Source organism: Drosophila sechellia, chromosome X (genome assembly GCF_004382195.2).
Source record: "Drosophila sechellia strain sech25 chromosome X, ASM438219v1, whole genome shotgun sequence".
Taxonomy (NCBI): Eukaryota; Metazoa; Arthropoda; class Insecta; order Diptera; family Drosophilidae; genus Drosophila; species Drosophila sechellia.
This window is the reverse complement of record NC_045954.1, coordinates 14,248,700-14,274,141: the sequence shown is the minus strand read 5'-3', so window position 1 is coordinate 14,274,141 and position 25,442 is coordinate 14,248,700. Positions and strand designations below refer to the sequence as shown.

At 42.5% G+C, this 25,442-nt stretch overlaps 1 protein-coding gene across 5 annotated transcripts in view; it reads right to left on the bottom strand.

Annotated features, from left to right (window-relative positions):
• Positions 1-5,972: 5,972 nt before the first annotated feature.
• Positions 5,973-25,442, bottom strand: part of LOC6618538 (zwei Ig domain protein zig-8) — a 134,741-nt gene continuing 115,271 nt past the window's right edge. For 4 of the 5 annotated variants that reach the window (XM_032725392.1, XM_032725391.1, XM_032725394.1 and 1 more), the window contains 4 exons: positions 22,980-23,190; positions 14,713-14,840; positions 13,639-13,807; positions 5,973-8,824 (listed from right to left, as the gene is read on the bottom strand). In XM_032725392.1, coding sequence (XP_032581283.1) covers positions 8,517-8,824; positions 13,639-13,807; positions 14,713-14,840; positions 22,980-23,190 — 816 coding nt within the window. In that variant the 3' untranslated portion in view covers positions 5,973-8,516. The remainder of the gene's footprint in view (positions 8,825-13,638; positions 13,808-14,712; positions 14,841-22,979; positions 23,191-25,442) is intronic. The other variant, XR_004362500.1, reaches the window with a different exon arrangement.

Genomic DNA, 25,442 nt, shown 5'->3' with positions numbered 1-25,442 from the left:
GGCGACCCTAATTACAGTTAATTGGTGCCTGCTGAGGGGTGGGGGTCTCCAAAGGTTGGTGGGCGGAGGGAGTTTCCCAAGCTGATGGGCCAAAGCTTATACGCACTGCGCGACAGGGCAAAAATACACAATTTTCCACTTTGTACTAATCAAGAACTCATTATCCTTCATTATGCTTTTCAAGTTGCCGTGTCGGCGTCGTCCTTCCGCCATCCTCACCCAGTTCTCCCCCATCCTAATGTCGCCGGCGCAGCTGCAATTGCAATGCGTCGACGCCGGAGACGTGAACCTTGCGCCACACACAGAGGAAAAAAATTTGTCAGCACAATCCGATCAGTTATTCAATTTGCTAAGTACCTTTGCCAATGAAATGGAAATTCTTACTGATATTTGACAAAAGTATGTGCCACTTTTCAATCACCAGTGTTAAGAGCTATCAGAGAGGCTTTCATGCTGATTTTATAGATGTCTTCGTACATTTCTTCCTGTGCACCCTCTCCATATTATCCTTTAGCCGGCTCCACGGGAACCATCATTCATGTCGTCGGTCACTCTGGTTTGGCTTGGTTTGTTCTGCTCCGCTTGGCGAATGGGAGTCCGCAACTGCTGAGCTTAAATTATGCACAATTTTATAAATGCCACGGCAAATGTCGACACAAATACACCATACACTGATGGCTAGAGGAAAAATGGTGGTTGAGGGGGGTCAAAGAACGCAGCACGAGGGGCACACATGAGCACTTAGCCAGGACGTGACTGCGGTCAGCATAAATAACAGGTCAAGGCGTTAGCTGCGCTAAAGAACAAGGAGACTCCAGCTCATGTGGACCCTTTGACCGATTACACCAGTTCTCCAGGGAAGTGGATGTGCCATATTTTCTGCCAGTCTCTAACATTTATAGAGAAAGAAATATTAAAATAGTTTAAAATGCACCAAGGCTGTTCGAAAATCAAATTTCCCTTCTGAGTTCCATTATCTAAAATTTAAGGTTGATAGAAAATACATATATAAATGAAAATAAGTCATTGTGAGAATATAATCGGGTTGTCTGCTTTGAAAATAGCCACTGATCTTTTACGATGCAAAACTAATAGCTAATTAAGCTCTAATGCCAGTTTGTGGTACTGATAATTCATATTTAGCAAGGCTTGCCTTTTCCGATGCATATTTTTCACCAGTTTGATTGCATGCTTATTAAAATATATAGTTTTATATGAAAATTCTCCTCTATCAGCTACATAAATCTATGGCTTTATTATACCCTTTAAAATATACCACACAAACGTCACATAACTACTTTAAGTACCTCGACCGCATAGCATCAATAACTAGGGTTACATGGCGTAAGTGCTGCCCGAGGCAAGGACCTCGCCGAGTCCTTATGCTGACCCACTGCGGCGCCGTGTCAATGTGCCTTTAATGAACGCATTTATGCCAAATGGCTCTCGCCGAGGAGGGCAAAAAAAAAGAAGGAAATATTCTCCCCAGCAGGACACTGGGAGGCTTCGAAGGAGCGAAATGAAAAGCGCTAATAAAGTGCACTTGTCGCCGCGAAAAAGGCGAACAGCAACAACTAATGGCCATTGGCCAGCAACACCACCATCCTCCTGGCCGCCCATTCTTTTCTGTCTTGTAAGGGAGAGGGGGCGTGGCACAACCTTGTTTACTGCTGGCCAAAAAACAAGGACATAGGGAGGGAAAGCGTTTCTAATTTCAGTCTGTGGCGCATAAATCTTGACTCCTGGCAAAAGGAAGCCAGTCAGGCAGCCAAGCAAACAGCCAGCCAGGATATCTCCCCATTGTCCACCCACTGCAGTTGGTTAAAATTATTGTTATTGCTGCGAGTGTTTGTTAAAATTTTTGCAATTAAGTTTCAATCCCGGCAGCCAAGGCGTCCATTACAAACCGTTTAGTTGGCCATTCGATGGAGCAGGTCGGGCAATCCTCCCCAGCCTCGCTCCTCTGTGCCCAGCACCACCTCCCCGATTCCCAAGATGAGTGGAGCTCATGCATTTATTCATTTCATTTTGCTTAAGTGACCTTTTGGCCCGGCTAGCGCGTGACCTTTGACCGGGGGGCCCCAGGTGAGAATGGGTGGGTGTGATGTTTAATGACTGCACGTAGTCGCATGTGTGAAATGTGTGTTTGTGAGCCTGGCACACTTCATTAAATGCGCATATAATTTGCAACTCGCACTGAACTTCGAACCCGCTTTTAATTGCCCACAGGTCAGAAGGGCACCGTGGAAAAAGAAGTGCGATCAGATTGCAAATGGCCAGTAGATTGCAATCACTACGCCCAAATGATTTTTAACAATGTTTAAGCTGGAAACAAAAAGGAAACTGAAACCCCAAAGTACTGGCTTAAAATGGGAATTGTTTTTAAAAAAAGGATTTGAAAAACGCATTCCTTTTCCACCTTTCTTTGTTTTTAAATCATATTGGCTCTCTATGAAGTACACCTGTTTTCTGCTTTCGCCTCTTATTTGATTTAGATTTTTGTAAGGATATTTGCTTGCATTCACAGTCTCTTTGAGCAGATTTATCTTGGCAGCCTTGCTTAATTCCAAATCAATTTCACCTGAGTTACTTTGACGACTGAGCACTGCTGTAATTAATTAAAGTTGTCCTTCGAAGAAAATCTCTCTGGACAAACAGACTTCCGTCCCACGGTGCAAAAAGCCACCTTTCTTTGCTGCCATCATACCCAACCATTACTTTGATCCCCGGGGGCTTTCGTATTCGCCCCGTTGGCCATTTTGTAGTTTGTTTTATTGCAATTGCATTACAAAGTCGCAGCTGCTGACAAGTTAGGTGAAGTGCGGGGCAAGGGGATTCGGCGCCCAAAATGTTATTCATAGCCGAAGCGGAACAAACGCTTATTACACCTTTTAATTGGGAATTTATGGCAGACTTGAGTGGATGAACGGATGGGCGAATGGGTGGGCAAGCGGTTAATTTACAGCTGGGGCGGACAATAAGTGGGTATCCCTTGTATGCCTTTGTTTACCACCCACTACCCACCGTCTGTCACGCCCACCTGCCGACTGTGAATTTATGTTGGCCGCCTTACACCTCGAAGGATAAGCAAATAATCCCCTTATAATTAGCAGCAAAAAAACGTTGACAACAAGCCGAAAGCCCAAGGACAACAACAGCCCGCCAAGTGGTTAATGTTGAGCAAATTATTAAATTTTTTTGGAAGGGGGGCACGGTTCAAGTGGGCGGCGGGGTCAGTGAAGGGAGGTGGGCGAGGCCTAGGCCATAAAAAGATTAAGCAGGCGAGCGGCGTGTTAATTTATGGCCAACAAATATGCTCGACAAAACGTTTAAGCAAGCCTCCTCCTTGTAGCGCTGCAAAAAAGGACTCGCCACCAAAAGCCAAGGCCGCATGTCCTTTGTGTGGGGTCAAAAGTGGGCGGTGGCTGGGTTCAGTTCAGTGGCAGGTGGCCGCCGCCGCTTAGACCCGCTTAAAAAGTTGTAACATTTGTTAAAATACTTGAGCGCGTCGAATAAAGAAAGCATGCGAAAAATTAAACGAGCGTAAATAATATAAAAAGCAACGACAAATGGACAATGTTCGGGAATGGCAGCATATTCCTAGGCTGGAAGGACTAAACAGATACCAGCTGCACGGGACAATTTTTGTGGGAATATTTGAAGGAAAGGACATCTTTGTTCCACTTGATCCAGAAAGGTTGGCTAAGAAACAAAACGCCAAGGAGGCAAGGATGAGTGGGCGGTAAGTTTGGGATTAAAGATGTCAATGTACTTAATACAAATAATTGAGGAGGCTGTTCTTGGAATACTTTGGTACCCTTTTCTGATTTGTCCAATCTACAGCGTGATCGAGTTTGAAAGCTTTAAAGGAGTTTTAATCCCTGTAACCGCTATATGACATAGTATCCCATTTTAGTATTTGGCCAAGATCCTCTCTGTAAAACCACAGGATTTTGCCTTTAGCCCGATTAATGGCCAATTAAGTTTTTGCAGGCCTCTTTGGAGAGTGAGGTCCTTTGCACTCCTCGGCAGAACTTGACTTATCCCGAGTAATGGGACATTTTGCCGGTTACTGGCGCAATCTGATGGCTTTCAGCCGGCACGGCACTGAACAGAATCCAATCAAAATGAGCTGCACAAAGCCGGAGCTGCATTATCCGATGTCGCTGGCATTGTTTGGCCGAATGTCCAGTGCCCCTGCACTTTTAAAGGACGGACGTTAAGGTCCTTAATGAAAACTGTCAGACAATGACAACGATTTCAATCGCGCCAGCTCGACGCTGCCAGTGCCGTGCCGGCATCCATTGATCTGGGATATAATTATTAATATTTCATATAGGAAACAGTCTCCGGATCTGACTCATTATAAAAACATTTAATAAAATTGCGATTAAATTCGCAAATAAAAGTGGCGAAGTGGGCGGGCGAATAACGTTCAACTAATTAAGTTAATATGCCGAGACAGAGGGGAGTCGTAATTTATGGCCATTTGCATTTACATAGATTTCTGGAGGATTGGTCGGGCTGCATTGGATTGGACGTGGACGCGGTCATGGAGTTAAGGCTTCTTTCATGTCCACGTCCACGTCCATGATTCAAAAGTGTCGTGCATTATGCAAATTAATTTAACTATAAAAAACAAGGCAATATGCAAAAGTCCCGCAAAAATGTAAAGCGAAATTAATGAAAATAAAGGGAAAACCTCACCAGCGGCCGAAGTCAAATAAAACGGAAAAAACTGCAGTGCAATCATATCTGACACTGCGAAATTAAATCAAATAAAACATTCAATGCGACCACAGACAGAGACAGATACAAACGGGTGAAAGAGAAAGAGAGAGACGCAGAACTGTTGGCAATCGAAGCCGTCTAGTAAATTAAATATTAATTACAATAAATTAAAATGGAGTGGACACAATCGGATTTCAACGAACGAGTTTTCAAACAAAGCGGAGCGACTTTAAATGGGTAGAAAAGTTTTCCATTCAACAACTAAGCTTACAAATATGTTGTTTTAAGTGTGAATATTTTAAATATCAAATCCTGTTATATTGTTCGATGGAGAAGAGTTTTTAACTAAAGGTACACACAATTTGGGTATTTTTTGTTGTGATCATCTGTTGAATTTGCAACAACCTTTTACTTAAATACTTACTTCCTTTCTTCCCTAACCATTTCCATTAGAGCTTCCCTCTTTACACTTTCCTCAAAGTCCACTTTGGCCATATTTTCAAAGTTTTTTTCCATTTTCGTGCCGGGCGCTAATCGATTTGGTCGCAATTTTAACACCTGGCCCAGACGGCCATAACTTAATTGCCTAGCTGACATCATTTTATGCATGCACACACACACATGCACATTTGCACACGTGGCATACACGATAGCCGTGTACTTTTAATTGCACATCATCAACAGCTGGATGGAAAAAATGGCGTATGCATAAATTATATGCATTTTTCATATTATATTTTTTCTGCACTCTAATTCTGGGTGAATTCGTTTGGATGTGTCAACAAATTTGTGAGCTATCAAATTAAAGGCTGGCGAATGACGAATGGAATTCCGCTTCCCAATTGGACCGGAAATGGCCACAAAACGGTCACAAAGTGTTCACATCTGGGTGGCAGGACCATTGTTCTGAATTTCCAAATGAAAATACGTTTGAGTTTTTTTTTTTGTTTTTTACACTTTTATTGAATTCATATTTGGTTTTTCTGATCGAATCTCTCGTCTTTCGGCTCAAATTGCATGGTTTTCACTGTATGTCTGTGTCTGTGTGAATGTGATGGTGTGTGTGATGGTGTGTGTGTGTGTGTGTGCGGTGAGTAGGCATGTGTGTGAGTGTGGCCTGGTAATTAGCTTCCTTAATTTGATCTTAGACCTATGCAATTTAATCCGTAACTCTTGTTCCACGTGATGGTAGGATGCCATTCTCTTACCCTTTTTCGTAATTATAGTTATTATGAATTGTAATATTTCAAAGTGTCCCGTTTCAAATGGAACAACACACATATTTTCCATTGAATTCGGCATTTTTCTTATTTAACCACATTAAAATTGTTTGCTTTTGACGCCATTGTTTATGCTTAAAATTGTATTTAACATATTTACTTTAAAATTGTTTTTGCACTTCACGCACTTTCTGTTTACGTTTTCCTTTAATTAACTCTACCGCAAAAACAAAACCCGCGAAAAAACAATAAAAAAACAACAATAAAAAAAAGGAACAAATAAAAAAACAACACAAAGAAAGATGGAACAACGATGAAAAGAGTTTCATAAAATTAATATACACATATCGAACAAACATAATACGAGTAACGGGGTCAACACATTTTTAATTATCGCTTATCATTTACATATTTATATCGGTTTCATTCAATTAATATACCATATATTCATAGGTTTAGCATCTGCAACATGGACTTTATTTCACCTTATTTTATACATAGAAATTGTCGTTTCGATTTGTTTCATTTTTATTGCACCTTTGCTATGCGCTTTTTATCTATATCGGTTTGATATTGAATTACATTCAATTTGCTTATAAACATTTAAACACTTGTTTTTTGTTTTGTTGAGTTTTGCTTAGACTAGTGCATGCGGATAGATGGAGAGGAAAATCAAAATACTGACAGATACATTTACAAATACATCAACATTAAATGCGCTTGCAGCTCCCCCAGCAAAGGGAATTGCATCTTGAATTCTGGTTGGGATGATGCTGATATTGATCCTTGGGCTTGTTGCCCTTTGGAAGGAGCTCTTTGCCTTTCGGCTGCCCAAATCTCGCATTCACATTCAACACTTTTATTCCGAAGATTTCCGGGACTTCTTCTCGACTTTAATGGGATTTCTTGAATTTTTTGGTCTTTATTTGGGGTGTCTTCCATTTACTTTTAATTTGCTAAACGTCATCACATTCATAAAATATATCCTTTTGGTTTTCGTTCTATTTCCCATCCGTACCTTTATTATAGTTATGCATACTAAGTGGTACCATCATATTCATATTCATATCCATATATTTACGCTTAGTATGGAGAGTATTCTGCATATTATCTTTCGTTTTTGTTTTGTTTCATTTGGAGCGAAATCGTATGAGAAGTATCCAGTGCCTGGCTCACCAGATCTCTAGGGGCTGGGATTGGGATAGGGTTAGACCCTTACTCTGGGGTGGGATCGCGGATCTGCTTCTGCTTCTGTCTCTGATGCAGTATGGTTTTTCTTCAGTGTATCTCTATCTTTCCACTAGCTTGGCTTAAAATTACAGTTACTGTGTGTCTGTGACTGGGTTTTTCTGCTTTTTCTGCATTTTCTTCAATTTTCTGGAGAGAGTCAGTTAGAGAGTTTTAGAGAAATAGAGAGAGATAGAGATAGATAGAGAGAGACACTTAAATACTCGAGTTGAATTAGCAATACGCTTTACTGGATAGTTGGTTAGTTCTCTATGTCAATATCTGCTCTCAATGGCATTTGGTTTTATCCATTCGTTTCGTTTTGTCAACATACAACAATAATTAATATCGCTTAAGCCCTAAACACATCAAAATGCCCTATATATAGGTAGAGATTATTCTGATCTGATATATGGGGAGTAGCCAAAAAAAAAACAAAAAAATATCCATAGACTAATTATGCTGACTTGTTTAATATGTACACATTTAATTCAACAATCCATTGCTAATCTTAGCTAATCTGCCATCCGTTTTAGCTATTTTCGGTTACTCCACTCATTTTGCTTACATTTTACTATAGTCTTGAACTTATGCTAGTTATAAAAAAAAATTCATTATCTTTATCGTACTTAGACTTGCCGCAAATCGCACGGGGTTCTCCATCGAAACTTCCACTTGCAGTTTATTTATTTATATGTTTAGACACCTATAGCTTATTCTTGTACTAGAGAATGTGGTTTGTGTGTGTAAAAGTTGTCACCAACCGAAAGAAGTTAAGTAGATGAGAATTCATACACTCGCCGTTTCCGTTTACCAGTTACTTATCAATGGAAGAGAAATCTCGTGTCAGTGGCTCTATTTACAAGGTATGTTAGTTATTTTTACCTGCCTCCATAAACACGCCCATCACCATTACGAAAATCATCTGCTTACCTCTGCTATTTCGTTAGATCTCATTCGTTCTATCTCAATATTTCTCTTGGGGTCCAATCTGGTTCCGTTTTTACCCCGCTGCATTAGTTATCTTTGGTTAGTTTTAGAAAAGTCTGATAAATATGTTGTGTTTTTCCGCGGACCAAGTCTGGCTACTTAATTTAGTGATAACAGGATAAGCTCCAGCCCGCTCACAAAGTCCGGTGGCGGTGGAGAAAGAGGCCCACAGGTGGGACGAGAGAGCAGGACCAAACCGGACACTGGAAACCGGAAACCAAGGTCCGGCAGCTGGAAAACCAGGGAATCAAGGAACAGGGGCGGGTGGTGAGCGCAAGAGAGGGCATCCTAAAATGCGATTCCTGTTGGCAATTCGTCAGCGTTTCCGGTTCTCGATCCGCTAAAGAGCTATGTGCCGGGCACCGGGCTCCACTCGACTCCTCTGCGGCGAAGATCCTGCGACTCCTCCACCTCCTGCAGATCCTGGCAGTTCCGGTTGCTTCGTTGTCCTAGTGCCTTTTTCTCGGCGAAGGTGCTTGTTTGGTGGACGGTCCTGCAGCCGGGGGGCGTGGCCGGGACGAGGCTGGAGCAACTGGCCACCAGCTGGAGGAGCATTAGTGTGCTGCATGTGAGCAGGACCAGCGGCAGCAGGACCGGCGGCTGGGACGCCGTGGAGTTACCGTTGTTGCCCGTATGCATTGCCGCCGGATGCTCGCCTGAAACGGAACGGAAACGGAAATGATCAATGGAGGGTATAGGACGGTTAGCGGAACAGTGACACATACAACTATAAGCGCTCATGCCCTTGACTAAGAAAATATTACACTCTGCTTACAATTAATTATACTAACTGACACTGAAACATTAAGTTTACATATCCTCAAAATGTATTATTTCTATATAATAATATACTATAAATAAATATTTACTTTCTGTAAAAATCTCACTGCCAAATTATTAACTCGCATGCAACGCAGTCTGCTAGCCAAGTGAGCACATAAATCTCCACGAAAATGTTATTCAAATAGTTGGAAAACAATCAACAGCCCGGATGCGATGGAAATCGCCGCAGACCAATAAAGTCAGCACAAGAAGTTAATTTGGAAGTGGACTTGCAGTGCAGTAAAGGCGAAAGCCCATTTCGCAGACTCAGATCCACTAAAATACATTGATTCGCAAGGAGACGAGCCGAGTGAAGTGGAGTGAAGTGAAATGGAATGTAGATGGGGATTTTGGGCCTGCAGCTGTATCTGCATCTGCTGCTGGTGATGCTACTGCTGCTTCTGCTTTTGGAATTGGCCCCCCCTGGAAAATCCAGAAGCTTTATTGTCTATTAACTTAATTGCCGGCAATAAAAACGCCAAGACTGGCTAAAAAAAAGGCGAGTGGCGGCAACAAAAAACAAGAGCCGCATTCAAAAACTGCCCAACTACTTGGCGGCACTCGACTAGATGGGTGTTTTTTTTTCCTGGCAGCTGAAAGGTGGTTCGGGTGGTTCGGGTGGTTCGGGTGGTTCGGGTGGTTTGGGTGGCAGTGGGTGGCTGGAGGCCCAGATGGCAGATAGGGAGCCATAAATTTTGGCTTGAAATGCGCGAGAATCTTTCGTCGTGGCGGATACTATAGCACCATAGCTTCTGTAGCTTCTGCAGCTTCAATTATCATGCATCGTTCGTCCTTTACGAGTTCGTTGATGCCCATCATGAGCTGTTACTTAAGAGTCCGCCTGTGTCTGTGTCTGTGGCTGTCTCGGTGTTTGTATCTATGTCTCCCACTGTCTCAGTGTGCGTGCGAGCGCGCAAGTGTGTGTGACTGGGTCGCACTGTGGAGCTAATAGACCTAGTGAAAGAACTTTCTCCCCAGCAGAATACTGATTATGGCGCAGGCAATAAAACTATGAAGATCAGTTCGAAAAATAAAAAATGCAGCAGCATTTAACACATATTAAATGGCATTCCAAATGAATCCAAATAGAATTAGACCAGTCATTAAATAAGTAAATTATCACAAAATAAATCCAGAAATCATTTGGAACTATCTTCTATCACTTAATAAAACCAATATTTTCTATGCTGATAATTGGCAATACAGAATTTCTTTCTTATATGTCATTTTTCTGTTACGACAATAAAGACTGTACCACTGTTCATTACTCCACTCATTTCATCTGTGCAGCACCACGTGCCATACGCATTTCAAAAGTTTTCCATGCCGAATGCTAAACGACAACGCCAATAACTCGGCACAGAGCGGATCGTCCAACGTCTCTAATTACTGACAGTGGCGGAACGTAAAGGAGAGGAGGTCCTGGTTCCCCAGTTAATACGGTTTGACATAATTAAGCGTCCTGCGTCCTTAGTCCCCACCATCCATCCCGACCAGGACCAACTTGCAGAAGACAATGAATTGTCGTCGATTCGCCAGCAGCCAGTCACCATTCGCCATTCGCCATTCGCCACTTATGACAGCCTCAGTCTCATTCGCAGTTTTTGGCATCAGACTTGTCCTTTGAGTGCGTTAAAAAGCAAGCACTTGCAGATAAAAGCGCCATAGAAAGTACACTTAATTGGATTGGGGGTCGGATTTTGTGTGGCCCAGTGGTCCATGTTTGCCTCCGCAGCTCTTTAACTTGGACTTCAACTTGACCATGGAGCTGAGACAGCAGTTCAATTAATGAAAACGACTTTGATGTCCTGCGGCCTACAGTGCCGACTTTTGTGTGTGGCTAGGTGTAATGATCGTCTTAAATGGCCAAGAAGTCCGGCCAACGGAAAACCAAGTATGGGAAAACAAATAGGCGTAAGCGGCTTTGTTCCAGCTTTGAAGCTAGACGAAATTATCAATAATGCAACAACCGAAGGAGGTATGTACAGGGCAAAAAATAGTCGTATATTAACTAAAACAATCAATTGTAGATAGAAAATGGCATAGAAAGTGCCATACGAAAAGAGCTTTACTTTTAATTTTGTGAGAAGCAAAAAGTAGTAGTTTCATCACAAGATATCCCACTAATCTCTTTGTTTAATGACACATTTTCCCAGTGTAATTCCAGTTGAAAGCGGGCAGCAAGGACGAGTTTAGTCCAAATGAGGTCCTGCAACTCTGAACTGAAGGTGAACTCTGCTTTCGAGAGTGGAAGTGGCAAGTGAAGCCGAAAACGAAAACGAACGAATGAATACGAGATGACAGTCGAGACAATGAAATGAAAGCACGCTTCTGTGGAAACTGTAGAATATTAAATTAAATGCTGAATGCATTTGTCCGTTAGCTGGCACTCACTTTCTGATTCGACCATTCACTCTGGACTCGCCATTGTTCGCGGAAATAGCACGAAATCCAAAAGCTAACAACGAAAGGTTCTAGGTAGTTTAATGAGCACAACTCACGAGAACAGCAATTAATTTTGGGATGTCAATGAATGTAGTATGAATGGAGTAAGCGTGTTACCTAGATACTTTCAAAAATAACTCATATGGCAGTGCTGGGAAAATTGTTGCAACATTTCATCATTGCACAGCTGCAACTAAATATTTAATATTTCACTTTGGCCCAAAACGAACTTCTGACGACGAAAATAAGCTGAATCGAATCTCTGACAACATTGGAGCATGAAATGGAATTCAGGGCGACTTTCAGAACGAAATAAGATGCCAAAAACTTGCTCGACTTCGTGCTCTTGATTTCTTTACTCATTTGCAAAGATGCTGCCGAAAGCTCATTTACCGACTTAGGTATGCCTCGCCGCTCAAAGAGTTCAACTCCACCGGAAGGGGAAATAAGCCCCGGCCGTGCCCCCCTTCAAAAAAGAGGCGTTATCGGAAGGCGTGATCTCTCCATTCGTTGGCACTTGAACGCCTCTGTGTCGATTTCAATTTGGCTGCGCACTCCCAGCGGTTTTAGCACTGGAAAAATTAAACAGTGCTGTGCAGAATAATAAAATTAATCAAAATAAATAGCGTACATCTCCAGTAACTTTTTAACAAAGTAATACAAAACCACTTTCAATTATAGCCTGAAAACGTTTTAAATCAATAAGTTTTTCCATGGGATTGTTTCAGTTCGATTTTGTGTGGGGATTAGAGTTACTTCCCGATATATTTATTTCTATGTTTGTGCATGTTTTCACTTATTTATTTATATATTGTTGCGGAAAATTTACCATTTCGTGATCGATCTGTTTGATTCTTTCTACGCTATGCAGTCTGTCAGATATTTTTTTATTAAATAAACTACTTGAGCGGTGGATTTGTAGGTGTATGGGAGGGTGTTTCTGACCTCCCCCGCCACCCACGGTTTCACCCCCACTGGCATCAATACCCATGCCCTGCGGCGCTTTTGCCCGCAACGCTGAGCGCAAACAACTTGTGTTAATTACTTAAGTTTCAGCAGTTGTTCCACTTAACAAGTTGCTTCTTCTTCTTCTTCTTCCACACTCTCAGATGCCTTAGCTACTACTATATACAGTGTTGTTGTTGTTGTTGTTATTTTTGTTATTTTAGTCTAATTCCATGGCGTATTTGTTGTAGCGTGCCGCTTACACGCCAAAGTCATTTGCGCTCAAGTTGTTAAACTTTTTGCTTTGTAAGCGCTTTTTTCCGGCCTCAGCGGAAGCGGCGAACGTTGGGCGGAAGTTCGGCGGGGCGGGCAATTCTGAAAGGGGGAGTGGCAGCCAAAAGCCGGGGAAATCCTCCGGCGAAAAAGAGAAAGGCGTCTGCGGCATAAACGAGTCAAAACTTGAGCAAATGTTGATGCTCAAAGTTTTTCCTAACTAATTTTCTTTGACTTTACCATGTGCGTTTCAGTGTAGGTGTGTGTGTGTGTATGTGGAAATTTGAGATATGGCAACAAATTGAGGAGATCTAACTTGCGGAGAATATAGATTCAGACATTTATGAAATCATAAGTCACACAAATTAGCCATGGTGAAACCAATATACGTTGTATTATAAAATAAAGCGCTATATATGTACATATGTACCTTTAGCATAATATATAAGCAACAAAGTTATGTATGAGTGACTATTCCTATCGCTTTAACTTTGTGCCACATCGATTTTCATCCTTTCATTCAATGGGGCACCAAACTAAAAAGCATATTGCTCATACGCAAAGTTGCCGGCTAATTGTTGGCAAGCACCCCCGGCAAATTTCCTTCCAAAGTTGTCGTCAATCACTGGACGCGCTCGTCTATCAAATAAAGCCAAACAAGCTTAGTTGACTTTTGGGGACCGCACATTTGTCTTGCTGTGCTGGCCCATTCGAAAAGTGACCCCTGACCCACAAGCCAGCTAAGCCCTGCACTGAGAGAAATGTGCTCAAAAACTACTAGGATAAGCTGCAGAGTAAGCAAGCTACCAAAAAGTCTAGCTAATTCCAGATTCCCCGATAGCTTTGATTCTGTTTAGTAGCCTAGAGATTATCTATGATTTAGACATTTCATTCGGTTTCCTTTCTAAGTGCAAGGACATCCGGAGAGCAAGGACAACACTCATATTTAGGCAAGCCAAAGCGTTTTGCATACCGGGCTACTCACCATCGACGATATGCACGCGCACCGAGGTCGGATTGGCATTGGAGGGGGTGCATGTGTAGAGTCCCGAGTCCTGGGTGATGGCCTTCTGCACCAGGAGCCGGCTGGTGGTCAGCACACCTTTCTCGGTGACTAATGATATGCCGCCGCGAGGTGAATCGAAATTTATGATCTGAAATAAATAACGCCGTCGGGGGGAAGGCAAACAGCTTAAGTGCCAGGACACACAACGTTTTTTTTTTATTTTTTATTCAGTTTTCCCAGGTAGATGGGCTAGATTGTAACATTTCCCGTTGTTGTGGGTATAATATTTGGGTTTGTGCTTGTGTTCCTTTTCGGGATTCTGGGCGCAGAGCATGTTAGTTAAATTTTTATTAATGACATCGTGTTAGTCAAGCCGGGTGCGCTTTAGCTTCAAAGCTTCGTTATGCTGAGGGGAGATTTCCTATTACGCCAGCGACTCCCGAAAAATAACAGAAACATAAAAAATAGAAGCCGGCAACAAAGTTTCCTTGACATTTGCACAGCCAAAAAATGGAGAAAAAGTGGCCAACGAGATTGTGGCTGACCAAAGATTTTGTACCTTGTTAGTGATGTTGTACTTGGGTGGGATAGGGACTTATGTAAATATATTTTGAGCAACTTGGAACTTATGATATCAGTACGAATTTGGAATAAAATAGTTACTAGCTTCAAGTACTATAAACATAACAATTTGTCATTGTTCGGACGGGACTCTTATGCAAAAGGGATAGTTTGTAAGTAGATAGATTGTTTAAGTCAATATGACGAAGGCAAACAGAAATTCCCAAAAGGTACTGCCACTGTTCAAAAGTCTGTACTTTTGAAGAAAACATGTCCATAACTAAAACTAATAATCCTAAAAATTCAAAAGACCCTTATCAAACGTTATTATTGATGCGGCCCGTATTGTGGCCCGTATTATTATATAATATTATATGGTACTTGGGGTTAGCCATGAATATGTTAGCCTTGCAAAGACGTGCACATGTCAAGTGGTTTCGTTGCGGTTTCGCAGTATTTATACGTTTTTGTGACGGCTTTTTGTGGACTCACCTCGCGGTTGTGGGACCAAATGACGGTTGGCGGCGGTTCCGGAGCGAATTTCACAATGCAAGTCAGATTGATGGTGGATCCGCGGTTGATGTGCAGCTCGGGGCCGCCGATTATGTCGGTGACGGGTTCTGAAAGACAAAGGAGTACAAAATGAGATATACATTTGGCCAAGGATGGGGTAAAATCATTCCATAAGCTGCGGCGCACACACAAAATGGCGCATAAACCATTTTGAAAGCTCATTTCGGTTAAGCCCGAGCAACAATAAAAGTAAAAAACAAAAAGTACACACACGCTCACGCACACAGAGATATGCCCAAGGCCATTAGGAGTCGTCCTAAACCTGTTTAATAAAAGTTTATCTACCGTTGCGTTAAATTGTTTTCTTTCCTGCTGCGTAACCAGAGCATATGTACTCCTAACCCACTAAGAACTCGCACCACCCACTAACCAGAATAAAAAAAAAACATACAAGACAAAAAAAAGCCATGTGTATTTGACATCTACGCGTTTGTTTTTTCTTTCTTATTCATCGTAAAACAATTTCTGACTTTCGAGCAAGCGAACAGCGGTCAAAAAACCCAAGGATGGCTACAAAAACAGTTAGCTTGAATAGATGCAAAGTGACATCGGGAAAGGAGGAGAATATACGAAAAAAAATGAGAAATGGGGAAGAACAGAAATCTCAAATTCAAATGCTGGCCAAAGTAAACAACAAATTGTGTCATTAGTTCAAGGACATTGATTGAAATCTCGGTTGGTCGTAACTAAAATTGGAAATTCCCAACTTGTCCCCCAGACACTTTCAGAAATTCTTCAGTGCAGTGAACGCAAATTCATAGGTTTCATATGGAAAGGATAGTTACCTATTTAAAGTCTAAAAATACAATGTAAGTCAATTCTGCATATAAAGAATTAAAGCTCAAAGAATTTGTTAAATAAACTAGTTTCTGTATACTCTATATTTAAGTATTTTTTGTATCATTTGTTTTTGTATATACATTTCCAATTAATCTATCTTGTAATTGAAAACTTGTATGTCAATTTTTGTAGTGTATTCTCCATTGAGCCTTTCCTGCTCTCTTCCCTTGTTCAATGCTAATAAATTGGGATTTCTTTGCTGCCTTCTCTCCTTCTCCATCTCCTTCCACCATCTTCCTCGCTCCCCCCTCCCGTCGCCATTTTGGGAAGCAGCAAAATGGCTGCTTTAGCGCTTCCGGTTCTCAAAGAAGTTTCGTTAGTGTTTGTGTGCGTGTCAGAGTGTGTGTGTGTGAAAGTGCAGTTACTGTAGTCGCTAACGGTAATGTGCTCTCTTGGCTGAAAACGCCGCTAAAGGTTAGTGAAAGTTATGTACTGCCGAATGGCTGCCACTCGCCCAAAAGAAAGTGGGCGGCTGGACAGGTGGGCGTGGCGTGGTGCGGCGTGTGTCGGCGGTTTTCCTTCTCTTCGCTGGATTTTTTCCCCCTTTTGGGTTATGCCCCATTTTGCTATGCATCTCGTGCTCGTATCTCTCAATCTCCATTTGAAGTTCTTTATGCTCCGCAGTTATCTCTCGGCGGTACATTTCCCCCTCGACCCGCGTTAGTACCACATTTGCCAGAGATTTGATCTCCGGGTACTCGGCTGCCTGGATACTCAGATACTTGGATGCTCGGATACTCGGTCAACCTGATGTGCAGTTAACTCTGCGAATAATCCGAGCTCTTCTCAGAAAAGTTTTCCTGCATATCCGTGTGCCACAAAAAGTAACTCAATGGGATTTCAGATGGGAAATGCCTCGCGAGTGCCATAAGCGAAAAGTTTGTAAAATGGAAGCATTTTGGGGCAAAATTCAGTAATCGAAAGATGCAAAGAAGTAATCGTCTTATATGGATATGGTTATTAGCTATAGACTTTGAAGTGGTCATGCTATACAAACTGTGTAAGTGGCTGATTCTAATTTTATTTAAATATTTCAATTAAATAGTTACTCAATGAAAAAAAATCAATTTAAAACTGCACTTGCCTTTAAAAGCGAGCAAATTGAAGATCCTAGCACCCAAGGCAACTTGTTAAAGATAATTCTCGTCTGCACTTTGAAGTGTCACCTTAGTCTGGAAACTTTCACATGCCTGAAATATTCAGTCGGACGAACACTTGCCTTCAGTACTATGCACGTATCCCCCTTGCATGTCCTTATTTATTCCCTTTTCAGTTTCACCTACGTTGGCCGCCAGCTTTTATGGCAATTTAAACTTTGCCGTTCGCAACACATTAAACTTATTGATCCAAAACTGGTTCGGCAACAGAACCCTACGGAATTTGGACGGAGCCTTTAAAAACAATGCCAAAAAGGACACGGCAGTAGGGTGGGAGAGGGAGTTGCGTAGGAAATTGCCGGTCATTCGGCACATGTGGGCGTTATGTGTGGGCCTGGGGGCGTGGCACATGTATAGTGCGTGTGTGTGCGGCGAATTAATATTAAACAAATATTACGCATACGACACAAGGGAGCAGCTGGAAATCATCAAACGCTTTCGCATGGTGTTTGTGTTCGTGGTTGTGTGTGCTTTGACATTGTGAATGTGTGTGTGTGTGTGTAGCGCCAAGAAGTATGCAGCAGGTTTATTATTTATGCCATTCATGCGGTAGACCATTCAAATAACCCGCCATATCGGTCCGAACACCCCATGCCATCACACCCACATTCCATCCATACAGTCCCGGCAGGAATTTATGACCTTTTTACTTTTAATTTGGACAAGATGCGGGGCGATATCTGCTGGGGAATTCCATTCAATCCGGCGCTCGGTCATGCGCTCCTCGCTCGGAACATTCCGAACGGATTATCTTTGCTGATTTTTAGTTTCCTTCGGTGCTCCAAGTGACCCCATCCCGTCGCCATCGCCACTCGCCGACTCAATTACCAACTGAATCCGACTTTGAGAACTATACAACGGGTGACAACGTGGCAGAACCATTTAATAGATCAGTAATTAAACCAACCAAAGAAGTGCAAAGATATCACTTCAGGTGGGTGATAAGTTATGCACTTAGAAAGACAAAAAGTGTACAGCTACTGCCATTACATAATGCGCTGCCATATGGGCGATGCCACCATCTTGACCGCGACTGTAGCTACCTTGGCCTGCGCCAAGTGCGTGACCAGACTGCAAACGGCAATGGGCGAGATATTAGGACAGTCCAACGGGGCTGGGCACCAACTTCAACTCATTAATCAACGTAATTTGGAGTCTTTGGGAGCGTAAACGGCGCTTATGAATGATTCATGGCCCACTTTGGTATCTCTCGACCAATTCTTCTCCCTTTCGAATTGGGTAACTCCTATTTGGGCGCTCTTATCGAATTAGTTGCTGCATTTGCGCCTTGCACTTTGATTAATCGACATGTCAACATTTGAGCCTAATTTCCAACTTTTATGCCGGGGCTTTCGAATGTGATTTATGGCCGAAAGGCAAACACCAAATTCGCACACACACTCACACACATTTATTGGCAGATTGGCGAAACAACCCCCGGAATTTAAATGCCACAATGTGCTTCTGCGCCTCCGTTGCTCCCTGTCACTTAAAGGCATGTAAATCAAATAATAAATTTCAATAAAAAGACAAATAAAACCTATCAAACGTGTATGTGCCCAGAAATGATTCTGAAAAGGTCGCCATCACGACCCGCCCATTTGCGTTTTATAATGCCTGGCGAAAAACATTCGATATTTGATATTTGTGCTTGGATTTAAGAGGTCTACGGAATGTCTAGGACCTCGTAAGGACATCCTAAGAACAAAATGACAGAGCTTAGAAATGATTTTATTTCAGTAGCCGCCGTCTCTTTAAATCACTTAATTGAGAATAGACCATAAAGTATATTTGTTAATGCATCAAGGTGTTTAGGCTTTTGTTAAATAATGAAATTTAAATTTAAAGTTTATTTGGAACTTTAAATTAGTAACATAACACTGAACCTATTGTTTATTAAAGTCCCCCATTTACTTACCTCCATGAACCAGCCTCAAAAACCCCTCGCAATCTTTAATGCGAGCCATAATAGTGTCAGCGTTTCGGTGCGGAATTTTATATGTTTTCTTTGCTGTCATAAAGGTTAACGTAATGCTGCCTATAACAACACACAAGCACCCACTTAGACAAAATCGGGGGCAGGGGCACGCCCACGCAGCAAAGGCTTACACGCTCATAAACCTTTATGCGTTTTCAATTGAATTGTCCCGAAGTTTTGGGCGGATCCCGACCTTCATTTTTCCGTTGACTGTGGGTAATAAAATTTGTTGCCGTTGTCGCCATTGTTCTACGAGGCGCGATTTTATGATACCGTCAACATATTTCAACTTGGCAACGAGAATGAACGCTGAATGAGTCGATTGAGCGAGACACTCACTTACGAGATTCCGTTCGGCAAAAGATTTATATAGTTTAAAGCAGATAATGTTTTTAAGAAATACGTGGTATATCCTATTTAAAAGATATTATTGCTCACTTGTTGACACCTTAAGTAGTGATTAAGTGCACCTTTTACCCCATATCAATATCATCTTACAATCTCTTTTGAATATTCATTTTAAAATCCGCGTTCGCCTTGAACTTTTAGCCAATTGAAATGCTAAATGGCCAATGGCAAAGTGGTCCCTGGGCAAAGCGCAACAAGCTCTTTGGCGAGTAACAATGGCGACAAGGAGGACAATGAGTTGGCTGCCACGGCCTGTGGCACGTACACGATTCAACGGTTCAATAGTTGATTGGGCAACGGCTTATGAACTTGCCCCGACACATGCATATATAAATGCGAGCTGCGAATTGCAAATGGCGAATGGCTATGGCCATGGCGAATTGCGAATTGCGAAATCGACTTTTGTCCGTTGATTGACCCCGCCTGTCCGAACAATCGGGACAAAAGGCAGTCGTGGCAAACAGCTTGCAGTTGACAGGATGCAAAGCCAGAATCTATCAACCGTGCATTATAAATTCAATATGCACCGCACACACGCACCCCAACTCCATGCATACATATTATATGTACATGTATGTGGCACTGGATGTATAAGCGATGGATTCGATCCGAATCGAATCGAATGGAATCGCATCGAATCGAATCGAATCGATTTGGCCGAACGAGAAATCATTGCACATTTGATAATCATCGAGAGCTCTTCTCGGCACACGGAATTGTTGTGTGATTATGGAGTAGGACAAGTGTTGGCCCATATAAGCACTTTTTTTGGAAAACCAATGAAAACCTGTTTTTAAAGATTAGACATCTTATTAGACATCAAAATATGAAAATCTACTGTTTTGGGCTTGGTGTTCCATCCATTATTGTACCAATGACTGTCCACAATTTGTTTCAAGTGAATATACTTCACTGCACTTCTTCACGTACACTTCTGTCCCATAAACCTTCTGGCATTGGGTTTGTCCAGGAAATTGACTTGAATTATTTGGCATTCGGCATATCGCATGTCGCACCCCACAAGCCAATAACTTAACCGGCGATTGCTCCGCCGCCCCTCGAATCGCCCAATTTCATGGCGCTGTCGTCACTGATAAATGCTAAAAACTCACTTGCCCACTCTCTGATGTCGATTCGGTCGGGTTTCGTCACGAAGCTTTCGTCACGAAGCCAATGACAGACGGACGCACTTTATTTGCTGGCATTTGGCATAACAAGAAGGACGAATGCCAACGTTTACCCCTCGACAAGGATACTCACGGCTACACTTGAAAGAACTGGCTCAAAGTTTGATGGATAATTAATATTTGATTTCGTTTCGTTATTAAACAAACTTTAGTTGTTGATATATAAGCAAATATAAGCATAATTAAATGACCGCAAGTATATACGAACTTTTCTCAGTGCATTAGACTCCATTTCAGGGTGTGATCTACAGTCAAAACCAGAATAATAGCTTAAGCTTGGGCAGAAATGCGCCGGTTCTATGGCAAACAACCGCAAATGTGTTTGTGCGTGACTGCGGGCAGGGCCACGCCCCAGTTCGCAACGCCCCCCGTTCCGGTATCCGGCCCAACCTGCAGCCCCTATCCATATATGTGCACACATACGTACACATATGTATGTATATGTGCACACCCCACTCGAACCCCGAAGGCAAAGTGTTGAAAGTGGAATTATGTGTGTTTGTGTTGACATTATAATAATGGTTTGGTTTATGTTTATAGTCTGCTTCATGCAACCGTACACATGTTCGTCCTTTCGTCCTTTCCTCTGCTCCCACTCCGATTCCGATTCAGGTTCTGATTCCGATTCTGATTCCGATTCCCATTCCTATTCCCATTTCAATCCCTAACACCCCTTGCAACTTTTGCTGCCATGTCGATGCGGCATGGCTGTTTGTGTGTTTGTGTGCTTTGATTACTATTCAAATATTGTGACAGTGTGAAAAATAAACAAATTTGCAGTATTTATTTTCATATTTGTTTGCTTTCGGGCCTGACAGTGACTCCGAGTGTGAGTCCTGACTGAGTCCTGCCCAGAAATAAGCTTCATCTGCTTCACTCCGCTGCGCGAAACTTTTCGCACGCTTTCCCCGCCAGAAAAGTTAGCTCGTAATTTTTCCAACAATTAATAAAACAAATTATGCATTGAAAAGAGCCGGCGAGGGACGTTTTGATTTAAATAAGATATGTATCTACAAAGAGCCTAATGTATGAGGGTGCAGCCGAAAAATGTTTGCCAAATGAGGGGCTAAATAAGGCGAAAGCGAGAAATATAAATATCTAGGGATGTTCGCTTCGGAGAAACATACTAATTGATTATAAATTTTAAATTTTAGAAACTAGAGAGCAAATGTATTTCTCTTGGGGTTTTTATAGTGTCTACATGCAGTGAATTTTTGTACTACTGACTTTGCTTTTATGCGGATTGTGAAACTTATCAATGGAAATTCAATATGTTTAGTTATCAGAGGATTTTGGAAAAAAAACACTGGGCTTTTAAAGAATATATGACAGATCCCTTTCACTCATCCAAAAGTAAGCACAGCTGCGGTCATGACAAAGTAAATCTAAAATACCCAAAATATTGTGTGTCGTGTCATTAGTTTGCGGCGCCTCAAAAAGAAGGCAACGTTTTCTTGGCATCGTCCTTTTGTGCCGCATAAGTTGTGATTTATGAGCCGAGGCAGCCACACCGCAGCCCATCCCACTAGCACCAACTTCCAGCGGCCAGCAGCTCCTCTGGTATCCGCAGTATATGGTATCCACCATCTCAGATCATCATGCGCGTCCCCTGGTCGCTTGGTTGCTTGGGTGTTCATCGGATGGGCCAGGACGGGCCAGGATGATTGCGGATGGGAGAAACTGTGTGGCGGCGGCCTGTGAAAAGCCATAAAGTGCAAATGGTGCCCAGGGGAATCATCAAACAGCAAAAAGCTGCCATAAAACGACACAAACATGTGCGCAACACCAACACCGCGCGCCAGAGTGGAAATGCTGGAAGTGGATGGTGGACTCTGGGTGGCAGGATGACTGCGATGCGGGATGCAGGGCTACAGGGATGTCGGGATAAGTTAGCTGAAATGGAGACCCGGAAATAGATACCCCATCAAGTGGTCAACATTCGTTGGTGTGGCTGTGTGTCGGTCGGTGTCGGTCGGTGTCGGTCTGTGTCTGCATGTGCCCACCATGCCAGATTGGATATCAGTGTAAACATCAAAGTAGTTGGCAAATCACTCACACGTAGCCAACTAAAAGCGCCGTGGAGCTGGAGGAGAAGGAGGGGCTTGGCTAAGATGGTCGGGAGAGGGATGTTAGGAGTGGGAGTTGGGGAGGGAAATGTAGATGGAGGAGCCATGCCGTGCATGGCATACAAATTGGCGGCAGTTTTGGGGCCACACTGAGCGAAATAACGACGCCGCTTGATTAACTTGCCCAAGGAAGGGGGAAGTGGAAATGGGAATTAATAGAATAACAAGGGGGGGAAACTAAATGTAGTTGGTTTTCTTGTTTTGTATCGACCCCACAATGTGCGACCAGATAGATATACATATTTTGTATCTATATATTTGCACGGCGCGAGTAAAGGACTCGTACTTTGAGTGCTATTCATAGAGCTCACAAAACTCCAATTGAAACTATGTATTTGTATGTACTTCTGTGAAATTAATTTGTCACACGCTGGCATGCGGTTATGTTATTGAATTGTATCACAAATAAATGGAATTTGGCCTTCTATTGATAGCTTACAAATTATAATCTTATCTCAGTTCAAATGAATATATATTTTCGACTACTCACCAACAATGTTCAGATAGACGGAGTGTCCAATTGGGGGCGTGGTCGATATCTGGCACTCGTAGATGCCGGAGTCCTTGCGCTGCGCGTAGCGTATACGCAATGTCCAATCCTCGGCGTGCGGCGAGTGCATTGCCTCGAATCTCTGGTCGGAGGTGTATGTGTAGCGGCCGACAGTCAGCAGGTGTATATCCCTGTGTCGCACCCAGGACACCTGAAAGGACGAAAGAGGGAGGAAGGGGAGGCACTTAGTCCGGCGTCTGGCGATGGGTGAAATGGCGTCGAGCTGCCTCCAAAGTGCAGTGCCAAACTGACTTTTGGGGCTTTTAATTGCGCGCTTAGTCATCGATTTGACTTCTGTGTGTGTGCGTGTGGTGTGTGTGTGTGGCTGACTGCACGAGTATGTGTTTATTGCACGATTACAGGACATCCTTTCCGCCACACTCACATACGCAAACACGCACAGAAGCCACTGGAGACCGTCGTACGATAAACAATTTAAATGCCAAATTGAAATCGAATGTGGCTGGGCCACTGCTTACACCGTAAGAAACTCTAAGTTGCTTCGTTGCAGTAGAAAGAACGTTTATTCTTCAGATTTATAAAACAAACATGATGTTTTACTAACTGACAAATATTCGACAAGAATAAACAAAATAAGCATCTCCATTAGTTTCCCAATTTGGTTACAGTGTCGGATTTGCTGAGCTTAGCAGCACGCTGCCTTTTGTGGGACTCTCGAAAAGTCCAGGACGAAAAGCGCAGGACTCGCCGCTCCTCTATGCTCTTTGAGTTTTATGGCGAATCAGCTGCCCCCTCGACGGCTCTTAACTGTTGGCCATAATTACGCGCCGCTTAACTCGCTGCCAGGGGCGTGCGTAAATCGGATGGAATGGGGAAGGGGGTCTGGGTTGGGTTGTGCTGGAATCGGGCCTGACAAATCAACAAACGCATAGCATTTTGGGTGCGGGAAAAAGGATTTTGGGCTGCGGAACGTTGACATCGCCTGTGGTCTGTGGCAATGGCGCGAAACAATCGCATGCCGAAGTGTGTGCCTGTGGATACGGGCCGCCATTGAGGATTTGGGATTTCGGGATTTCGGCATTTCGGATTGTGTTGACTTTGTCCCACTGCCCGCATTTACATACATCCATACTCGGACTATATATATACGTATTTATGTGTGTGCGGCTGACCAACTTGCACCGCCACATGCACAAACGCCCAGCTTCTGCATGTTTAAATGCGAATTGGAATCGAACATTTCGAATGATTGGCAAATGGAGCGGCAGCTGGACCAGATGTCCCTATGACAATCGTCCTTTTCCTCTTCCCTTGCAATTTTCATATTTCCTGTCCGGCCACACTCCAAATCAAACGCTGGGCGAAATTACTGTCACATGCATGTGATATCACCAATTATAACCCATTTCAATTGTTAAATTCTTAAATTACATTTTATTGCCAATATGACTCCCACAAACTCAATATCCTAGGTATTCTGCAAAGGTCTGCAGATTTATTCCGAAGGTACAAAAATTACTTTTAATTTTTTTTCTTTTTTCTCACTGCACATCGAAGCATATTCGTTTTCTATGCCCTGGCAGTTGTAATTATTTTAAGGGACTCTCCCTCGTGCGGCATTTAATTGTACTTTTGTTTCAAATATCAGTTTCTCGAGTCCCACTCCAAAATGCAAACTATGTATGTGTGTGTGTGGGTGGACATATATTAGTCCCTATGATTATTTGTTCCGAGCTGCTGGTTTTATGCATTACCACTCACGATGGCAGTTTGAAGTTTGAATTTGTTTTGCTCTGGGAATTGAAAATTCAACGAATGAGCAAAAAGGGATCGAGCAGCATTAAAAAGGGGAAATTTGAATAGGATTGATGTCAGTGTGGCCAACTGGGCTTGTGATGCTTAAAGACGAACGAATTTTAAATTGTTCTTACATTGTGAAATACAAAAAAAGTATGAACTGTGATAGTAATTAGTTTCAGAGTAGCCTATTTTCAAATACTGCACTCGCAATCGCCGAAAAAAACAACTAATGACCCTAAATTTGGCATATTTAGAGAGTCATGTATTTTTTAGCTGTTTAAGTATGTTTGGTTTAGTCATTACGCACAGTTGGTAATTATTTTGTGCGGCTTTTGGGCCTGTTAATGAATTTGTTGTACAATTTGCACCACCAATCACCAAGTTGCATTCTGGGCATTCTATGTGAAGGCAATTAGATAATTACAACAACATTATTAGCAAATTAATTTTGATTTTATGCGGCGGATGCCACACGCCAAAAAGAGGATTGCACATTTTGCCCAAAATGTCCCCTTTCCCCGCACCCATATCCTTAGGACCCCTCTACTGCCAACAATATAGAGATATTCCCTCTGTGTGTGCAATTGCAAATTGCGCATTTTTGTTGCATTTACCATAGTTTTCGTTGTTGCCGATTGTGTT